The sequence below is a fragment of the Tyto alba genome, unplaced genomic scaffold, assembly GCF_018691265.1.
Source record: "Tyto alba isolate M040663 unplaced genomic scaffold, T.alba_DEE_v4.0 Super-Scaffold_10, whole genome shotgun sequence".
Lineage (NCBI taxonomy): Eukaryota > Metazoa > Chordata > Aves > Strigiformes > Tytonidae > Tyto > Tyto alba.
Genome location: NW_024881262.1, coordinates 103364 through 124821, shown reverse-complemented (window position 1 = coordinate 124821; position 21458 = coordinate 103364). Strand labels below are relative to the sequence as shown.

At 40.5% G+C, this 21458-nt stretch overlaps 1 protein-coding gene across 3 annotated transcripts; it reads right to left on the bottom strand.

Annotated features, from left to right (window-relative positions):
• Positions 1-21405, bottom strand: HPS3 (HPS3 biogenesis of lysosomal organelles complex 2 subunit 1). 3 transcript variants are annotated; one of them, XM_042793544.1, is made up of 17 exons: positions 21056-21405; positions 19688-20182; positions 18195-18381; positions 15704-15789; positions 14362-14554; positions 14004-14085; positions 12342-12496; positions 10839-10947; positions 10447-10628; positions 9334-9511; positions 8477-8707; positions 6530-6715; positions 5168-5356; positions 4556-4663; positions 3990-4196; positions 2777-2867; positions 1-1062 (listed from the first exon to the last, which is right to left on the bottom strand). In XM_042793544.1, exons 1-17 carry the CDS (start codon positions 21276-21278, stop codon positions 935-937), a joined length of 3030 nt encoding a protein of 1009 aa, XP_042649478.1. In that variant the 5' UTR covers positions 21279-21405; the 3' UTR covers positions 1-934. The 3 variants fall into 3 exon arrangements, with proteins under 3 accessions (XP_042649478.1, XP_042649484.1, XP_042649491.1); XM_042793550.1 differs by lacking the exons at positions 1-1062; positions 2777-2867 and having other exon boundaries at positions 4061-4196; positions 4556-4602; XM_042793557.1 differs by lacking the exons at positions 1-1062; positions 2777-2867 and having other exon boundaries at positions 4143-4196; positions 4556-4605.
• Between the last annotated feature and the right edge of the window lie 53 nt (positions 21406-21458).

Below are 21458 nucleotides of genomic sequence, written 5' to 3'. Positions count from 1 at the left end.
TTAACATTGTGACAGTTTATTATGACTGAATTCCACCTGAAGGAACAGAAGGATGTTTTCTGCCCAAAAGAAAGACAAACATCAGTACATACATGCACAAGTACCTGAGACGCTTACCAAAAAACCTATAAGAAATAAGACTTTTCAATGATATTTCAAATACTTGTTTACTGACTGAGTACAACAGGAGAAGAAAGAAAACAAAAAAAAAGCAAACAAGCAGTAGTCCGTATCTTTCACTTCTCTTGGGAACACTTCCATTGCTTTTTGATTTATGGCCCTTTTTGAACTGCTAAATTAAAACATTTTCAGTGTAATACTTGCATGGGTATGCAACTAAGATGACAGAGCAGCTGACTAGTTTTGCCACCTGGAATTCAAGTGAATGTCTGTGTTGCAAAATGAAGTAAGTGGGGCCCTATTCCACTTGGACCAGTAAGGCACTTACTTTTACTCATACAGTTAAGACACATGCCTGAGCTTAAACTCCTCCCTAGGTCAGTGATTCAGCTAACATAGAATTAAGGCTCTCTGCTTTACTTTCAGTGAACACTGTATGCTCAACTGTACTGTACAGTCTGTGTTTTCTAGTTGCTTTGGCCATAAGTTTACCCTCATTGAGAAGATGAGTGATACCACCTAACAGTTGAATAGCTGTGTTTTTACCAGGCCAACTGCCATTCATTTTTACCTGGCACGAATTCTGGTTTGCTGACCTTTGTTAGAGTAATATTATTAGCTTCAAAACAGATGCTCTACCTCAGACAATAACTGTTACTCAATAGTTTTCATAAGGTTTCAACTACGAAGTAATGTGATTTATGTGAGGGGAGTCCCACAGTACCTTGTATGATGTAGCTCTACTGTTTGCTTCATTTACTTTTTTATTCCAGCAAATTCTCTGAGTTTCAGTGCATTGTAGACTTTTATTGTTTTAGGTCAGCAGCTTCCTCTGGCTGCAGTAAAGAAGATGTGGCAGGAAAAATGCTGCAGTTCCATCCTCTGGTAGAAGACTGAGGAAATCCCTTAGTTCCAGTTCCATTGCAACAACTGATAAAGTTTCTGCTTAGACCAGGAAAGAAAATCTTGTTTAAGTATTTTAGTTTTAGAACAAAGAAATGAAAAAACATTAACCAATGTAATTACTAACTGAAGTCATCAAAATTTCTAAATATTGCAACTGGAATGAAATATGAGACACACACACACACTTGGGAAGAAATACAATTATAGGAAATCTCAGAAGTAAACTGAAATTACATCTTAGATTAAAACCATACCTCTATCTTAACTCAACAGGTCTACATGTGGCACTAATGCTTATGGAAATCTGATCTAGTACTTCACATATTTTATATCAAATGCAAAGGCAGCCCTAGAAGTCTATACTAGTATCCTAACTCAACACTATCTGTAAAATGGGATGGTCTGCAAGCAGCTTCTCAGACCAAGCTGTCTATGTTCTTAGGCAATTACAGCACAGTTACTGCATGAAAACAGTGTTTCAAAAGAAAAAAACATTAACAGTAGAAATTAGAACTTTTATGCTAGAGCATGGCAACGTGTGCTGCACAATGCAACCCTGTGATGCTGTTTTGTTGCCCTCAGGCATTAAATTGGCATTTTTAAAAAAAAAATACATGTGCTTTAGTCAATCTTATTCTGCCAAAACAAACACACTGGCCTCTCAGCTATACACAGTATTACTGACTTCCCACAAACATGTAACAATAAGAGTGCATCAACTACCAGGGTTGGTTTCTCTACTTCTAATAGTAACACATTGTGGTTTTTTCAGTCTATGACCTAATCATCAATACACACTTAAACACCCACTGGCTTATCAAAAGTAGTCGATTAGCTGTCATTGCACAGAACCATATAGTCACTTGGCCTAGGGAAAAAAACAATTACTATCTATTACTTTTATTTAGTAAGTTTTTTTAATGGTGTCTATTCTTGACCTATATAGAAACAATATCACAGAATCATAGAATGGTTTTGGTTGGAAGGCACCTTCAAGATCACCTAGTTCCACCCCCTCCCTGCCCCGGGCAGGGCCCCCTTCCCCCAGCCCAGGGTGCTCCCAGCCCCGTCCAACCTGGCCTTGAACCCTTCCAGGGAGGGGGCAGCCAGAGCTGCTCTGGGCACCCTGGGCCAGAGCCTCACCCCCCACACAGGGAACAATTTCTGCCTTAGATCTCACCTAAATCTGCCCTTTTTCAGTGCAAAACCGTCCCCCCTGGTCCCATCCCCACCCCCCTGACCCAGAGTCCCTCCCCCCCTCTCCTGCCCCCCCTTTAAGCCCTGGGAGGCCGCTCTCAGGGTCCCCCCGGAGCCTTCTCTTCTCCAGGCTGAACCCCCCCAACTCTCTCAGCCCGGCCTCCCAGGGGAGCTGCTCCAGCCCCCCCAGCATCTCCGTGGCCTCCTCTGGATCTGCTCGAGCAGGTCGATGTCCTTCTTACACTGAGGACTCCAGAGCTGGACATGGTACTGCAGGGGGTGTATCGTAAAACCAGAGTAGATACTCCAACATTTTAACTTGTTTTCAGTACAAAATGAATGCCATAATTTTTGTATGAGGCAACCCATTGTACACTGCAGAATCCTGTGCTAATGACTAGAAAGCCTGCTAAGCTGTATTAGCTTTAACCACTGACAAAGGTCCCATTTTTCTTCCAAATTATCACATCAGTAGACCTTAGCCTGAACAGTATTTAGAATGTCAGATGACATACAAAGGCTTCTGGAGTTGAGTTGCAATCAATTCATTTACCTTTCAGTGATGAAATAAGAACAGGGCAGTCACTGCCAGTAAGTCTGGTTCTCTTGCAAAGTTCAGGAAGCAGCTTGTTCCACCACACAGCCTAATCCACAAAAACCAACAGCGAAAGTGTAAATTAAGAAGGACTACAATTAAGAGTATGAAAGACTTGATAAAAATACACTGAATTAAGCAAAGGCATGTAAAAATATAGGTAGGTTATGATGACCTCAATAATTAATTTATATAATGCTCTGAAATGGTGAATAGCATTACTATAAGAATACTGCTCTGTCTCCTGACCTAATCTGTCTACTTCCAACAGCAGTAGTAGTGAATTATGTTTTGTGTATAATTTTGTTGATAAAAATGGAGAGAGAAGGGATTTCTTTCCTTCTTTTTTAAACATGGCAACTCTTTTCTTCCACCTGCGTTCACGTTCAGTACTGCAATCTCACATTTGACTCTACAACTAACATGGAAACAATCAAAAAACCTATTTTCAGATCATAATAAAAAGCACAAATCTCATTTTGAACGGAATTCTAGTATGTCTGTGCTGGCTGATTCTGGCCAGCAAAACTGTGTACAGTTGTTAATTGAGAAGATGTGATGAGCAATGGAAATAAACCTCTGTACTCTCAGAACACTGGAATAAAATTGGTTCCAATATTAAAACTGTACCGAGGCCTAAGGGGAAAATGGGACATAAAGAACATAATCTTTCCACTAGTGCACCAGTACCATTCTGATGTTAGAAAGTCAGAAGATTTCACTCAAACACAGAAGAACATATTTAAGTGTGATTTTATTTGAAGGACCATGTGCTCTTATCAGCTTATCACTAAAATTTCACGTTACACAACACTGTCAAACAATTTAGAACACCGATTAGTGAGAAACTAGCTAGTTTTTAATTTACAGTGGAAAAAGAATGTATTACTCTCCCTTTTCTGGGGAACTCTGGCATCTGAAAAGACTATGTTTTCAATTTACTAGAATACAAGTCACAGAAGAAAGTGGGGGAAAAATATTCAATTAGAATTAGTGGGGACTGAATTACATAATTTAAATGCTAAGCAAGAGGTTCAAAACAAGCTGAACAATTTACTTTGTCTGAAAGCTGGGTTATTTGATTCATCCAGAGTCCATCTGTACACAATAGCATTTTAGTTAGAAAAACAAAACAAAAAATACTGAACAACTTTAATGAAGAGTAGCTCACCCGACTGTCATCTTTCAGTTCATGCTGAGCATACAATACAGCTGCATCAGGACACCTTTTGAGAAGCAGGTCAATGGCTTCCTCATACTTGCCTTGACGGGTATTGCAGAGAACACGGATGGTGAGGCCGACATTGTCAGCCTCTGTCAGAGGTTCCAAGATAGGCAGAAGTAAGGCTATATCGATTGACTGACTACACAAAAGAGACTGAAGACAAGAAGAAAAAGTATTGTTTGGATTTAAGACACACTTTGTAAAAAAATTCTAACCATAACCTTAGAACAGAAGCCCTTACTTATCAGAATAATTTTGAAATAATACTTCCTTTAATAAATTTTATTGAAAACCAAGTAAGAAAGTTTTGAGTGGACTGCAAATGTAAATATCATTGTTATCAACATAACTCTTCAGTATTTTTTTCTTCCCTCAGTTCAATGGGCCTTCTAGTTCAACTTGGATAACCTGGGGGGGAAGGAGTGGAGTCCGCTAGAAAAGTTGTTCATACATGCATGAACATTTGCAGAATGGATCTAAGCTGTAAACAATAAGATCTAAGGGTTTCATACCTGTAGTTTTGAGATATCTTCACAGTAATCTTCATCAGATGGAGATCCTACTGACATTATGGAAGTTACCCAAGAGAAAATCAACCCAAAATGATTACAGGAGTTTATCTATACAAGAAAGAATCATGTTGCAATAAAACAAATATTTCTGTTAGTGACAGTTCCATGTGAAAACCCACCACAGGTGAAGAAAATTTTACTCCCAAATAGCATAACTTAGAATAGCAGCTACTCTTTCTTATGGTTCATATAGTTTAGTAACAAATAAACTAGAAACTTATAGTTAATTCTATATCTCGTATTTCTCATTCAGTATCCTTTAAAATTCATCATTCACACTCCACCTGACAAACTGTCATTGTTTCATTTTAGCCCTTATTTCTACCCAGAGCTGAGATTCCTGCTGGAATTATATTTGCAAATGTCCCCAAAGAGTAGGACTCCCCAGAGCCAGCAATACCTATTTGGTAACTGCACACTATCTTATTTGGTTTCAGTCTTGCTTATTTATTAAGAGATAGACTGTCCAGAATGGGAATACTAAGGATAGTATGTGGATAGATTTTGGAGGGACAATGCAGCCATAAAACTTCCTCTGCGTGGTATACTTACCAGATCCTCTGTTGTTCTCAATGGTTTAGTCTCAGGAAGTTGCTTCTTTGATATTCTCCAAACATACTGAGAAGTAACCCTCAATAAAAGCTCCTGAAGTATTTCTTCCTGAGAGCACACTACAAGAAGAGCTTCCCAGAAATCCACCAAGAGCTGAGGAATAGTGTTTTCACTGTTACTACACAACATCTAAGAACAAAAACATTAGAAGACATCAAGTTAGCACACACCATGGTAAACATTAGTAGCAGATGTTAGAAGAGATGGGAGGAACAGTTTTTCACTTTTACTAGAAGCAGAATTTTGGTTCCTTTCTTGTCTTGATGTTTTTGTAATGGATGTGACTCATTACAAAGTACTTTGCTAGGCAAAGCAAAAAGTTCATGGAATGGCTTTAAGGTAATCAATTCTAAACAACAGATTTGATTTCTTCTTCAAAATTTACTCCACTGCCAGAAATGTCAGCACACTGTCAGCAAGTATTTTCAGACTGCTAATATGGAGTATTTTTTATATGCCAATAGCCAAGCAGTTATCTTCGAAAGAAGAATCTGAACGCCATGATAAGAGATGCTGTATAGCTCAGTTGAATGTAACGGTAGGCCCCACAAGAGAGATGCTTTAAGGTCTGGTCTGTCAGTGAAAAGAACTTTTACTTGGTTTCTAACTGGCTTTAAACAACAACACTTGTTCTAATTTGAGTTTCATGACTTCGTATTTCTGATACAGGTCTTTCACAGTAACAGATATAAGACTGCAACAGACCTATGTTGAAGAATACATGGTATTAATCCAAACAATGTTATTTGTTATAAAGAGAAAAAAGGTTTGTCAATTCCCAATCTAAAAAGAAAAATTCAGTGACAGTAGAAAAACTATTCTATTTTTCTCCTCATAAACTCTTCTTTCAGACACTTATGGAGAACATCAGATTATTATATACCTTCCTATTCAACTCTGATTCTTTAGAAGTATCTTTCAATCCTAATGATTTCTTCAAAAGGAGCATATGGAAGTGATTTATCTAAAATCTGGTAAATTTCAGTAGCCTTAGGAAGCCCAATTACTAGGAAGCCACTGAAAGATCTCCGAGATCAGGGTATTCTCCATTCAAATGACAGGGTCAAAACAAAGAACTTAATGGATTTTTTTGTTTGTTTGTTTGATTTAACCAGTGTTTCTTTCCAGAAGGTCCAGTTTTTGACTCTGTAGTCATCTCTCATAACTGGAATATATCCAACACTCATCTCCGTCTTTCTGAAGAAATACTGCTATGTGACTGAAGGAGCAACTGAGGCTGCTTTGCTTACCTATCACAACATCACTATAAAAAAACGGAAGCAAAAATATGATCACACCAACCTTGAAAAAGGTATCTGCTTCTTCCAGTTCCATTTTACTGTTCTCATGTAAAGCCACAGTGGCAGCCACCAGCAAACCAGGCTGCATCTCCTTCAGGTGAACAGCAAACTCAGTTGGCATGACAATTCCTTCCTTATGTTGTCTCAAGAGTTTTGGTTGCTCAGTGAATCCACAAGCCAGTATTGTCTACAGAGTCAGATATAAATCAGGTAAAGAATTCAATCCACATTATGATTCAACACAGCAAACTCAGTATTTTCTCAGGCAGTAAAGTTCAGACAGATGAAATAAAGGAAAGTCAGGAGAAGGAAATAAATCCTTTCTACAATTTATAGAACAGCTCTCCAGAGACCAAGATCCAAACTGTGTGTTGGAGCAGTGACTTCCAAGCAACAGGCCATTTGCCTGAAAACTGAAAGTAACATGCTGTTGAAATCTGGAGTTACTGTGCACATAAGAAAGGCAGATTTCACTATGAAATCCAGACATTCGATACACACAGTGTTTTGAAAAATCACTGGCTGAAATTTAAGTAGACTACTTTGCAAAGTTGCAGTAGACTACTTTGCTTAAGTATGATTTTTATGTCGAAAATACCCCTGAAACAATGATCAAAATGTGCTGCACTACGTGCAACAGCAAGATGTTTCTGGATATCTGAGTGCTTTTGAAGGTAAGCATGACAAGATACTATTTCCATTTTAAAGACAGTGGGGAAATTATGCCTAAACAGATTCAATGAATTACACAGGAAATATAAGGCAGACCTAGGAGGAAAATTCAGATTTCATGCCACTATGCATACAATCTTTTCTTTCTTTATCTTTCTGAAAAAGTTGTTTTTTCTACTTTGAAACAAAATGCTTTTTAAAAGTGAGCTGCAATATAACATTTTTTTAATGCATCAGATTAAAAAGAAAGAAAAACAAAACAACAAACAACAAAAACTCAACACCCAGACCCCAGTCATCTTATTCTCTAAATAACATCCATGCAGTGCAGTGTGTATGGTTTGGTTGCTCACAACATGGCAATTTCACTTGATTGTGTTGTAAATGGTTAGAAAGGGGTGGTGCTGAGTATCATTGTTGAAACAGCTCTCCACAGTTCTCACCTGGCAATTCAAAACCTGCTAACTTTGAAAGCTCTCCAGGACTTCCCCTAGCAAAGCATGGTATCTAACTTTGAAAGTTATCAGTTTAAAAATTTTTAGACCTCCATTATCTCACTCAGAAATTTCTGAGAGTCTGTATTTCAAACTCTGTCACCTTTGAGTATTCAACAGTCCAGAACCACCTTAACAAGTTATTTACAGACTGATCTCAATCTAAAACCACATGTGAACATCTATGGCAGAGACTGTTCCACTAACATTTTTCCCCCTCTGATGTAGAATCCTTCCTTTGATAGCACTGAAGTATGTTCCAGTCTGATCTTAGTAAGGGCTAACTGCTTTGAAGACAGACACGAAACTGTATACAGAAACTTTAGTTTGTATGCACCATGGACATTCTGCTTCAAGAGCAAATTTGTAAGAGCTGTTTGCATACAGATGGTGTTTTCATGGGCATATCACACACTAATTAGAGGTGGAGGGATGTAAAAATGCTACTATACAACCCTGCCATACTGCTGAAGAGCACTGGCTCTGTAGACCTTGTTACACCCCAGTAAACTTTAATAAGAATTCTATGGCTTCAGAAGTTTTGCTTATTTGGCAAGTTTCTGCCAAATAAGACTACCCTACCTGTAGAGTAAACAGTACAGTCCCAGTGTGTATGCCAGCCCTCAATTCTACTGTTATTGCATTCAGTGGAGCCTATACAGTGTATCAGGAGGAAGACGAGTGACTGAAAGTTTCTGTCACTGTAAAATACAACTACAAGCCAAACCTACTGACTTGGGCTTTGCAAAGCATGAATAGCTTATGCTTTCAGCATACTTTACCTCCTTATAGGAGTCCATCTCATGTTCATACATTGTCATGTCTCCCATTTTCAGAGCCATGAAAGCTTTAGTAAGTGTCAGGACCACTGATGGAATAATCTTCTCTACTTTCTGAAGATACTTCACAGCTGTCAGAGGACATACATTTCTCATGCAGGGGCTGCAGAGGATATGGGGCAGCTGCACAGGGTCAGCAAGACAGAATATCTGGAGAACTTTGTTTGCCAATTCCTATTGAAATAAAAGCCATTTGACAGTTTAGACCTTTCTTGATAGGTATGTGAATATTAAAGTATTGCAGTTTTATTTTTGGTTTGTTTTGTTTTAAAAAAAAAAAAACCTAGACAAGTACATCTCAGATAACAAATCCCAGTGCCTTTCCTGCCTCTTTCCTCCCTACTGGTAAAAGTAAAGAATCTCTAACTGGCAGTGATGCTACCCATATTCTGGGGTACTAGGAAAACATCTACCACCACAGTGAATTGGTTTTATCAACTTGTACAATCTAGCAACGTTCAAAGGAACAGTTTATTACAGAAATGGGAGATGAAAAGGAATTTGAGGCAGAGCTTTCCTAAAACGGAAGAATCTCTGTCTGCAAGTGGGAACCAGATAATTAGCAACATGCTTCATAACAGCCAAACCCATAATGTCATTTGAAAGCAGCCCAAAGCATCACAGGTGCTGCTTGGTATTTTGTCAAAAAAAATGAGAAAATAAAAACCATGTGAAAAAGAACAACTGTAAAACTAAATAAGCACTCAGCATTTTCAAAGGGAATTTAATTAAAATTTGATACACAATTCTTAAGATCAGAACTAAATCAAGTGATTAAGAAAAAAACAATTTGTTTCTACCTTACTTAATTCTTCATTCAAGTCTTCATTAAGAGAATGAGTTAAGTAAAATATAAATCCTCTCTCATGTGTCTGTACTTCGTAACCTTCTGAAACAAGTCTCTTTAAAACTTCAGTCATGGATAAACCTGACATTCTGTAGTATGGCAAAGCAAGGTGGTAATCCTTTGTGTCAAACCTGAAGGCAACAGAGAGGAAGGAAAAAAAGAACAAAACAATTAATGGCAACATTTTTGCCATCACTGTTTGTAAGGACTAAAATAATACATCAAACAAAGTTGCAGACACACCAGTATCTGCAAATACATAGCTCATATTCAATGTAATGTTGTATTCTGTGTTCAGTGACAATAAAGACAACCATATACTGATGACTAGATTAAGCTGCTTTTGTAGAACATAAAGATTTCTATTATATGTGTGTCTTGGCTTGGGCTGAAATAGAGTTAATACTCCTTTTCAGGGACTAGATGAGTGCTGTGTTTTGGATTTAGCTTTGGGTTTGGTATGGGAAGAATGCTGACAGCACACTGATGTTTCCAGCTGCTACCAAGACTTCAAGGACTCTCCGGCTCCCCATGTCCTGCCCGTGCGCCAAGGCACAGGGAGGGAGCACGGCCACAGCACCTGACCCGAACTGGCCAGGGAAATATTCCACATCATGGCACGTCATGCTCACTGTATAGAGGAGGGGGGTGGGGAAGGGGCTCTCTCTCTCTCTCTCTCTCGTTTCCGGGATTGCGACTGTGGGATCTTGGTATCTCAGGGTCGCTGGCCGGGAACGGGCTGGGGATTGGTCAGCGGGTGGGGAGCAATTACGCTGCACATTGCCTGGTTATATATTTCTTTTTGTTTTCCCCCATCATCGTTATTGTTTTCGTTTTATTGCCATTATTAAACTGTTCTTATCTCAGCCTGCGAGTCTCCCTTCCCAGGTGGGGAGGGGGAAGGGAGGGTGATTAGCTGCTGCATTGTTGTTGGCTACCAACCAGGCCTAAACCACGACAATGTGCAATTCTCATGTAAAACAGCAATGCATGATGAATTTTCATTTTAAGGTTATGTTATTGGAAACAAAAGCTCAACTATATCACTCTGACATCTAAAACATACCTGCTGTAGCAGTCTCCTAAGAAGGCACAGCTTTCTCTGAATGCTCTTAGAAGTTCTTCTTTCTCATCTGATTTAAGGAAATGAGGGTCCATTACAGCTGCTCTGACCAGTAAGTGAGCCTCACTTAGAAGATGGATGCAACTCTCAGTTTTTACATTTTCGTAAATTCTACTATAATCTACCTAGAACAGACACAGGATACATTTAGGCTGCTGGCAAAAATTAAGAATATACAGGATCAATTTTAATGAGGACAGCAGCCATCTGAAATATGATTATAGGCTATTCATGAGAAATACATTATGCTATATTCAACAATGACATGCATCAGAAATTAATTAACAGTACATATTTTTAGTCACCAAATAACAAAAGCAGGAGTTGGCCAATACCATTTCTCTGTAAAGCTGAATGGTTGAAACAGTGTTTATAATATATAAATTCCAACCAGGCTCTGACTCAGAATTTGTTCTGGATTTGATGCTGTCAGCCTTTCTGGAACTAGAGAGAAGGAAAAGAGTTGAGTTGTCAGTATCCAAATAAACACCATGCAGACAAAAAAAAAAAAACAACTCACTTTATAATTTCAATGCATAAATAGGTATGTTTGCAGGCTAGTAGATTTTTGAGAGTTAAACTGTGAATTTAAGTCATAATGGCTAATAACAAAACAGGGATAGGCATGTTCATACTCCAGGAGTATCATCAAAACTACCTAGTATCAGATACTTACATGAAGTTAAGTAATTCAAATTAGCTATGATGTTTACTTACTTATATTTGCCCCTGCAGCTCTACTAAAGTGTTTGCCAAGACATGGTGAAAAAACATATGAATGCTTTTGCTCTAACACATTGGCTAGGTCTGTAACACCCTAAGGCTAAAACACTGTAGGAAAACACAGACCGGATGCTTTTTGTTCACTTCTTTCCATTTTTTTTTCTTAACTATTCGGGGATATTACATCTTTATTTTCATGTGGTGGTGTTAAGTAGACTCCTATTGGTTCAACTTATGTTCTTTACAGAAGGCAAAAAGCGTTATCATCCTCAGATGCCAACTACAATCTTTGAAACACCACAATTGGCATTAGAAACTGTGCTTTATACACAGAAAATTACAGTATTTTGAATTATCATTGTCCTCGATAGCTTATGTTCATCTTCTCCTGACTAATGTCTGTTCTAGGCTTTAAGAAATACTGATTCAAATAACTCTCCAATCAACTGCAGCCGTCCCACTTTCATTAATGGACTTTAATAAATGTGATTTCTGAACAGCTGTTTTAGAATAGCTGTTTAGCCATTTCATGAAAAGCCCTCAAAAAAGAATGGGAATAGCAGCTCCCACAGAAATAGATGAAAGGACACAAATGCCTCTGGCTACATACATGCTACAAGAGTATCTTGAGCCAAAATCCAATCCTTCTTTTATCATGGATTACTACAGGGATGTTCGTAACTTTTCTTGGGAAGAACCCTTATCCAAATGTAAGATATTTTCATTTTAGATTACAACACATTTTGTTAGCCTGTAGCTTCAGTACTCCTACATATTTTTGTATCTCAAGATAATTATTTTTTCTTCTCAGTAGCACATACGTTCTTAGTGATGTTATTTTAACATTACTTATGAAAGTTAAGTTTTTTACAATCTTGAGTAACTTATTTTGTTGATTTCAAGCATCTGTGACAATACCCTAATCTCTTCTATGTCAGTTAATACAGTAGAATTTTAAAAAATAAATGTTTGATTTCTGTTCCTGTGCACTAACTAGAGAATCCTTTCCAAACAGTTTTTCCACAGAGGAACTTCTCTTCAACTCCAACACCCACAAATTCAGCACTGTGCACAGAGCTATAGATACCATCTCCCCAGAAGACACAAACCCTTACAGCATCCTTCTTGTAGGCTTTCTTCTTTCAGTAATATCTTCTGTGTCCGCCTTAGTCAAAAGAATTATATGGTTTTTGAAATGACAGATAGCTCTTGGTCCTATAAAAAGCTGCATTCTTAATGTGCAGATGTCAAGTGCAACAGGTGGACAAGCCTATAAAGGACAGTAATTGTTTTGCAATTTCAGTTAGTATGTACTTGGAATCTTAAATTAAAAAAAATGAAAAAAAAAAAACAAACTTTGTCCAATTATCTGACACTAAAACATTCACTGTCTTTCCTAACTTTTGAATTCTTCACTTAAGCAAGAATAAAAATACTCATAAACTATGATATAAATCATTTAACAATGGGTAAAAAAGAAAAATCATTTCACTCTTCAAAGCAACAACACAGTTTTAGCTGTGTGTCTCAAAATAACTGCGCCTGAGGGAGATACCTAACATGGAAAACTTAATCCCAAATAGTTTGAATTTGGCCAAGTTTTAAAAGATTCCCTGACGTGGTTATAAAAGTATTGATTTCAGTTGCTTATAAAAAGCAATTATAGATAGAGGGATTATATTTGCTTGCCCATTGTTGCATTACATACCCAGTACTACATCCCTGATTTGTTCAATATGCACCTTGTCCTGGTTTGGGCTGGAATAGAGTTAATGTTTCTTTTTGGTAACTAGAATAATCCTGTGTTTTCGATTCAGCATTGGGTTTGGTATGAGAAGAATGCTGATAGCACACCGATGTTTTCAGCTGCTGCTGAGATTTCAAGGACTCTCCAACTCCCCATGTCCTGCCCGTGTGCAAAGGCACAAGAAGCAGGGTCTCCCCAGAGCAGAGCAGAGGGGAAGAATCTCCCCTTCCTTTGCCCTGCTGCCCACCCTGCTCTGGATGCAGCCCAGGACACGGGTGGTTTTCTGGGCTGCCAGCACACACTGCTGGCTCACAGGCAGTTTTCCATCCACCAACACTGCAAAGTCCTTCTCCACAGGGCTGCTCCCAACTCACTCCTTGCCCAGCCTGGATTTGTGCATGGGACTGCCCCAACTCATGTGCAGGACCCTGCACTTGGCCTTGATGAATTTCATGTTTTCATGGGCCCACTTCAGTCTATCTTTCCTGGTATTTTTATTAATGTATATCCCAATCTTTACAATTCAATAGATTTTTACTGATAAGCAATTTAAGGAAGGGGAAAAGTCTAGACCTCCAAGGATTAAAAGCCCTCATCCTAAAACCCATGCAGTAAGTATCTGGCAGCAGACTTGTTCAAGTGTCTATGCTCCTTTTACAAAATCTGGTTTTTCAAGGACACCTGAGAGAGAAAAACATCATCAGCTGCAATAAGGGAAAACTGTACCACTCATTCAGATTAATACAGGAAAGCATGGAATTTAGTTTAAAATGTAAGTGACTTAACAGCTTTTCATGTTTTTAAAAACATTCTAGTAGTGGTTTAGAATCTTAAACAGCATTAATAGATTGTTTCATTGAGACATTTGCAGACCGTTAAAATACAGTATGCCATAGATTTAAGTAAAATATTAATTTTGGATCTTATTGGTTCAGCCAATAGAAACTAACAGGATTTCAGAAGGAAACATAAGGAAACCAAGTGCCGTACTACTACCCCTATTCTTTTAGCAAGATAACGAGAAGTGCACCTTCATAGTCGTATCAATATATGGATCTTCATCACGAGCTGCTGCTGCACTGCATCGCACTGTGAAACACTGCAGGTTCTCACTAGAGGGAAAGAAGAAACCATGATTATAAAAGAAAAAAAAATGAAGACTTGCAAAAATCAAGCAGCCGAGACTACAGAGAATCAGATCTTTTTCCTTCATGGCATGGGCCTTGAAGCCTAAGCAGGAGGGCATGCTACACTATCACATAAGCCTACCCAGAGAGTTCCAGGAGGCTATGAAGGACATATCAGAGGGAGGGAAAAAAAAAAAATTAAAAATGGCAGCAGCACAGAGAAACGTAGTGATACCGTCAGCAAAATCATAAATGTAGTACCTTGTAATGACATGCAGGAACTGTGGAGTCAGAACTGCCTGCTCTGACTTCTCTGAATATTGGTAAGTAGAAATCAGTTCTACTAACTTCCCAACAGAGTAGAGATATCCAACATGAGGTAAAGAGAAAAAGCAAAAGAGACTCAGTAGTTCTCTCTTGTTCTCAGTTTCCTCATGGGCTGTCACAGAACTTCCTAGATGTAACAATAAGAAAGGCATTTTATATACCTCGTAAGTCAAAACCTGGCAATTCCTTTGCAAGCCTGATGCCTAAAAGATACTATCAAACCTGCACACGTTGTAGACTGGTTTTGTTAGTAGCTAGTAAAGAGAAAACCAACTATATGAAGATCAGTGTACTGGTTGGATCAGTGCACAGGTCAAAAATTACTATGTCACGTCATCTCACTTGGAGGCATTTTTAACAAAAATGTGGATATACCACCAAGTGAAGAAATTCTATAGATATAACAGCACCTGAGAGACCTGGCAGATTCATCATAACTAAGCATTCATGGACTGAATGATCAGCCTGATCTTAGACAACTACTTGTGAGCAGGGATGAATGCTCATGCAGAGCTGGAGCACACCAAAATGCAGGTCCTCACTTAAGGGAAAGAAAGGCTTGGAATGACAGAATTTATTCATAAAACCACTTTGGCAGGTAAAGGCTGTTTTCAGATTCTACAGGTCCTCTTGTCAAAGACTGTAAATCACAAGAGAACATAAGATAGCTGGACTTAAAATTCAAGTACCTTATTCTTGAATCAGCTGCAACTTAAATGAGGCTTTGCTACTTAGGAGACAAACCACAAACTGGGTGAGCAGTCAGTAAAGGTGACTGATAACATACAGTATTAAATTTTTCCGTGGATCTGTTGGGGCTTGAGCTAGTGTGTATTAGTGAACCCCTAAAATATGCATTCAACCCTTGCAGTTTTAATTAAAGCCTGGCAGAAAGGTAACCTGTATCTTAATGATTACTAAGGTCTACTGCTCTGATTTCTACTGCTGACTAACAAAAGTAGTATCTTAAAACCCTGAGGATCACTGTCTTGTGATGTAAAATTAATCCGTAAATAATTGGTAAAAGCTGATTTAGTCTTCCTCTTTAGGTGTGGTGAAGTGGTATTTTAGTTCAAGGTTTATGCAGAATTTGCAGAAATGTGAAAGACTTTTGTTAACAAAAGCTCAGTGTAAGTCATTGAAAAAGGAGGAAAGACCTCAATTTAAAAACAAATCATACAGAAACAGTGTACAAAATAGAATAAACAAAGAAGCTCCTTCCTTTCCCAGGTCTCCTGTTACACAGGCCATAATGCATCCATGCATATCCATATACCTGTCTGGTATACTGGAAGCAGTTGAACAGAGTGCAACTTTGTCTCTTCACAAAATCCAAAAGGTGACTGGTCAGGTGTAAAACGTCTAGAGATAAAAATCCAAAACAAGAACATGGGACCTCAGTGAGAAACTATTATGAGCTACTTTGGACAAGTAAACAGCACTAGCTATAATAGGCATAGCTGATGTTTTAATACTCAACAATAATGTACACTCCTACTACTAATGTAATCAGTGTGGCAATGCCAAGAAGCATGTAGCACAGCGAGAGACAACTATCTTGAAATCTTGCAACCAAAATCATCTTTCTTTGCTTGTCTACAAGATGTGTGTCAAAGTTTGGGATCACTGGAAGACATGTTGCAATTGATCTGAACCTCAATTCAACAGGTTTTTTTTCCCTTTTTATTCAGCTGAGCTATATGCAACATGGTGTCATCCTTTTTCCTGCTTTGCTTTGGAATTGACTGTTGAACTGCAATACCAATTCTTCCTCAGTTTTGGATAAAAGTTTAATGGCTTTGATAACTAACAAAATAAAAAGTATAGTTTCTTAGTGCTTAAGTTTGGTAAACTCCCTTCGCTAGCTGGAGAAAGGAAGAACATTTTTTTTGTAGAGGTACTCAAGTATCACTTCGATACTCAAATATATATTGTTTCAGCTGGAATTGATGAAAGCTGCAGAATAAATAAACAGAGGGCAGTACCCTGGTTAAGGTCACACACACAGGACTGCTGATGAGTCTTGTGTGTAACCTTTTAAAGTAGGCTTCTCTAAACAATAAAAGAATTTGACATAAGCTGCTTCAGAATAAGGTGTGCAAAACAGTTTTGCCAATTTAGCGTCAAAGTATAAAAAACATAGGTCGTTAAGACACTGGAACAGGTTGCCTGGAGAGGATGTGGAGTCTCCATCTGTGGAGATATTCAAAATCTGACTAGACAGGGTCCAGGAAAAACTCTTCTTGAGAAGGGAGACCCTCCTTGAGAAGGGAAGGGGTGAGGCATTGGACTAGATGGTCTCAGGAGGTCCCTTCCAACCTAAATGACTGTCATTCCGTATGCTGAAAAAACCCCATCCCTTCTGACACATCACAAGAGAACCTGCCACACATGCTCTTCACAGCATACAAGGACGTTTGATGAAAGCAGACATTAAACATCACTAGATCTGCAAAATGACCAAGGTTCTTTTCTATATTAATCGTAACAACTACTCACAATCCCCAAATAAAATTACACTTAGGATTTGCAAGGCCAAAAGTTGTCCAACTGTGAGATGAGCAGGTTCATGGTGCACTGGGTGAAGAATTGGCTCAAAGACTGAGCTCAAAGGGTTGTACTGAATGGGGTTACATCTGGCTGGCAACTGGTCACCAGCAGCGTTCCTAAGGGCTAAATCCTGGGGCCAGTGCTGTTCAGTATTTCTATTAATGATCTGTCTCCAGGAATTGACTGAACCATTACCGAGTTTGCTGATGATAACAATCTGGGAGATGCTGTTGCCTCTCTTGAGGGATAAGAGGCCTTGCAGAGGGATCTAGATAGATTGGAGCACTGAGCAGTCATCAACGGCATGAAATCTAACAAGTGCAAGTGACGGATTCTGCACCTACAGAGTAATGCTGAGCACAAGTATAAACTGGGAGAGGAGTGGCTGGGGAGCAGCCCTGCGGAAAAGGGTCTGGGGCTGCTGGTGGGCAGCAGGGTCAATAGGAGTCAGCAGTGTGCCCCGGCATCCAAGAGGACGAACTGCACCCTGGGGTGCATCAAACACGGCATAACCAGCTGGTCAAGAGAGGGGATTGTCCTGCTGTGTTCATCATTGGTGCAGCCTCACTTGGAGTATTGTGTGCAGTTCTGGGAACCACTATTTAAGAAGGGTGTGAAAGTATTCAGGTGCACCCAGGGCAGGACAACCAAGCTGGTGATTGGGCTGGAAGGCATGTCCTATGGGGAGTGGCTGAGGATTCTGGGTTTGTCTAGTTTGGAGACAAGGAGGCTGAGGGGCGACCTCATTGCTCTCTACAGCTCCATGAGCAGGGAGTGTGGAGAATGGTCCAAAGCTGCATCTGGGGAGGTTCAGACTTGCCATTAGGAAACTTTTCTTTACCAAGAGGGTGGTCAAACACTGGAACAGGCTTCCTGGAGAGGTGGTCGCTGCCCCACGCCTGTCAGTGTTTAAGAGGTATTTGGACAATGCCCTTAATAATATGCTTTAACATTGGGTCAGCCCTGAGATGGTCAGGCAGTTGAACGAGATGATGGCTGCGGGTCCCTTCCAACTGAAATATTCTATTCTATTCCATTCAAAATTGGGCTCTCTTTGGTATCACATTATTTCCTCAATGCAAAAAAACAGCCCAAAACAAACCCTTATAAAAAAAACAAAGTCAAAATACCAAGATTTTTCTTTCAACATGAGCCACAGCTCATTATGGTTTCTGGTAGTAAACTAACCTATAAAGGGGAAAATATATTTGTAATACCTGAAAAGCAGATATCGCACTTGAAAGCACTTCGTGTCTTCTGAAGGCAACTCTGTGGATTCCAGTGTGATGTGTATCTCACATAGCTTACTTTCTTCCCCAAGCAGTTCCACTGGTTTCTGACATATGATGAACTCATCTAATTCAAACTGCAAAGTATGTGTTGAAGGGCCTTCATCTTTTACACCTTAATGATGAAAATGCCATATTAACTGTTCAAACCATTCCATTTAGCAGTAAGAAAATGATATAACAAAACATCAATTAAATACTCCAATTACAGGTACCTAGCTAGCATTGGCTTCCTCAAACCATGAGATTTCAAAACCAGCTATCCTAGAAGATGAGAATAATCCTTCATTTAAGCCTCAGCAGTCTGAATACCTAAGAGTCAAGACTTCTGAAAGAACAGGTAAACTGTTCATTGTAAGGCAAGTCCAAGGCAATCAGTGCTGCAATTGTTTGTCTGTCAAAAAATGCTGTCATTTGGCTGGAGAGGTTTTAAGAAGGAGAAGGCAGCTATGCTAGAAAGTTTTGTTCTCGTAAACTCACTTCAGTTCTGGACACCAAATCCTAATAGCACTCAGAAATAATCTGAACTTTTCTATTTAGTTTTTAGTAATAAAAACAACCAGGGCCAGGGATGCCATTATCTGAGTTAAGATCTATCTTCACTCAATGAACAATCCAGTTTATATTTTACCTAGCTGACAAGTCTGATTTACCTTTATATTTTTTCTAGGCACGGTTTCCATTTCTAAAAGACCATCCTTTTCTGTTTTAAGTTTCTTCAATTATAAATTAAGGGGTTTCCTAAGGTTTGTTGGTGTTTCTCTGATACTTTTGGAAATGTGGGAACTCATTAAATAGGGATTGATTTCCTGCAATACACAGGAATGAAACCTACTGAGTAAATCTATTTCTGGGATTTCTATGATTCTAAGGCAAGCCCCCCAAAAAGATAAAGGACTGAAACAGGAAGATTTGCTGACACCCTGTTTATGCAAGTTCTGAGCCTACTAACATTTGCAACAGTGTGGATGCACTACCACAGAAGCATTCTTAAATGTGTAAGCCAGTATGCATGATCCCATTTCACGGTTCATGAGACGCTTATTCCATTTGGCCTCCCACTTGCCTCTCAGAAGAGTTATTTGGGCAGTGACACTGACAGAATAATTTTTCTGAACATAGCGTACTGAACTCCTATCACTTTGTTTTGGCCCATGGTGGCACCCCAAAACAGGGACCTAATTCTATGTCTGTAGAGGCTGCACTACTCTGAAACATCTGCAGAGTGATGACATATTTATTTTGTTACCTCCAAATGCAGGTGGTACTACTTTTCATGCACTAGAGTGTTCACCTGACACACTTAAAATGATCTTGAAATACTTTCTGAAGGACAATTACCTTGTTTGACCCTACTTTGAGAATAACAGGAATCAATTAGCAGATTCTTAGAAATAAAAAAAATTAATTTCTTCACTTACCTTCAACCACAGGTTTTTCTAGTGTACTAACTCTCTGTGCACATTGCTCTGTCCTGTCTGCACTTTGCTGGACTAATTCCAGTTTCAGGATCAGAACATCCAGCTCTGTTGTTATGGCTATATGTCTGGCGCAAAATGCAACTTCAGCAGGAACGAGATTATCAATGTGCAAAATTAAGGAGCGTTCAAAGTCTAACACAGTCAAATTCTGGTTTATGACCAGATATTTCAAAGAGAACATGACTAGTTTATTTTTGCAGCCCACAAGAAGATCTCCATTTACAGGACAACATGAAATGCACAGGGGAGGATCTGAAAGTGGCATTTCCACAATTGACATCTGTTCTTTTAAGGTTTCACTGTATGACTCTTCCATCTTGTGACCAACCATCCGAACACAAACACGAGAACTTCCTGCAGACATGCATCTCCAGTTCACATACGCTCTTAGGAAAGTTGCTTTGCTTTTTTCTTCAATTGTGACCAGATAGTCTCCTTAAAAGAAAGCAGTAGTACTGATATATCATTAAAGGATAGATGACAGCTTCTGAGCTCTTTACCTGCTGTAGTACATTACAAAGAACATCTTAAATTCTCAACTCTTACATAAAATTCCAAAAAGAGTTTTCACCAATTTTTCTCTAATGAAATCCAATGTGCAAGTTTCTTTGCTGGAACACACTTCACATACCATTAAAAAAAAAAAAAAGGACTTCTAGATCTAGCTTCAGACTAACTCCTAAGTGAATCCACTTTGAGTTGTGATTGCAGATAAGGTGTTTCCCTTCACCCCCCGGAATACTGTTCTCTAAAGACCAGGGAAAGTCATGGACTCGTGAAGAGCTGTGGGACCGGCTGAAGTGCCCACCCACCCCGTGCTCTGAACTGAAAAAGATGCAAGGCCAGGAGCACAGACGCCGGCCGGGGCGGAGGAAGACAGCAAAAAAGGCGATGTGACAGGCACGCAGCCCCTACTTTCCCGAGCACTTCTAGCCGCTGGCGCCGTTCTCAGACCAGGCCGTGCCTCAGCAAGCGCCGGCCCTGTGCTTCCGACCCGACCCGGCCCGGCGCAGCCAGCCCGCTCCGCCGCCCCGCGCCTGGCCCCGGCCGCCGCGCCAAGCAACGAGACCCCCTCCCGCGGCGCCGCCAACCCGCGCCGCCCCGCGACCGAGCCCCAGCGCCTCCGCTCGCCCCCGGCCCGGCGCAGACCGAGCGCCTCCGTCGGGCCGCAGCGGCCCATCTCCGCCCGGCCCGGCCCGGCGCAGAGCGAGCGCCTCCATTCGCCCCCCCACCCCCCCGGCAGAGCCCGCAGGCCTCTCTCCGCACACGAGCCGAGCGTTCCCCGACCCAGCGGCGAACGACGCTGACCTGCCTGGCTGTGCGCCATGCGCAGCACGGGGCCCAGCGTAGCGAAGGAGCCCAGGGGGTCGCAGCGGCCCTGGTCGCGCACCGCGAACACCTCCACCCTGCAGCTGGTCGCCGCGCTGGCCACGAACAGCACATCGCGGCCGCAGCAGAAGTGCGCCGGCTCTTGCTTGCAGGGCACAACTCGCTGTGACCCGAACGGGTGCAAGTTGTAAAGCTGCACCATGGTCCCCCGACAACCTCCGCTGCAGCAGCGCAGGGAGCACCCGCCGGCCTCCCGGGACTGCGCCCGATGACACAGGCCGCGCTGACGGCCTGCACTTCCGCAGCGGGCGCCCGCCGGCGCGCCCCGGCCGGCGGCAGGCGGGACCGCAGCGACCGGAGCCGCCTCCCGCCTGCGAGCGCG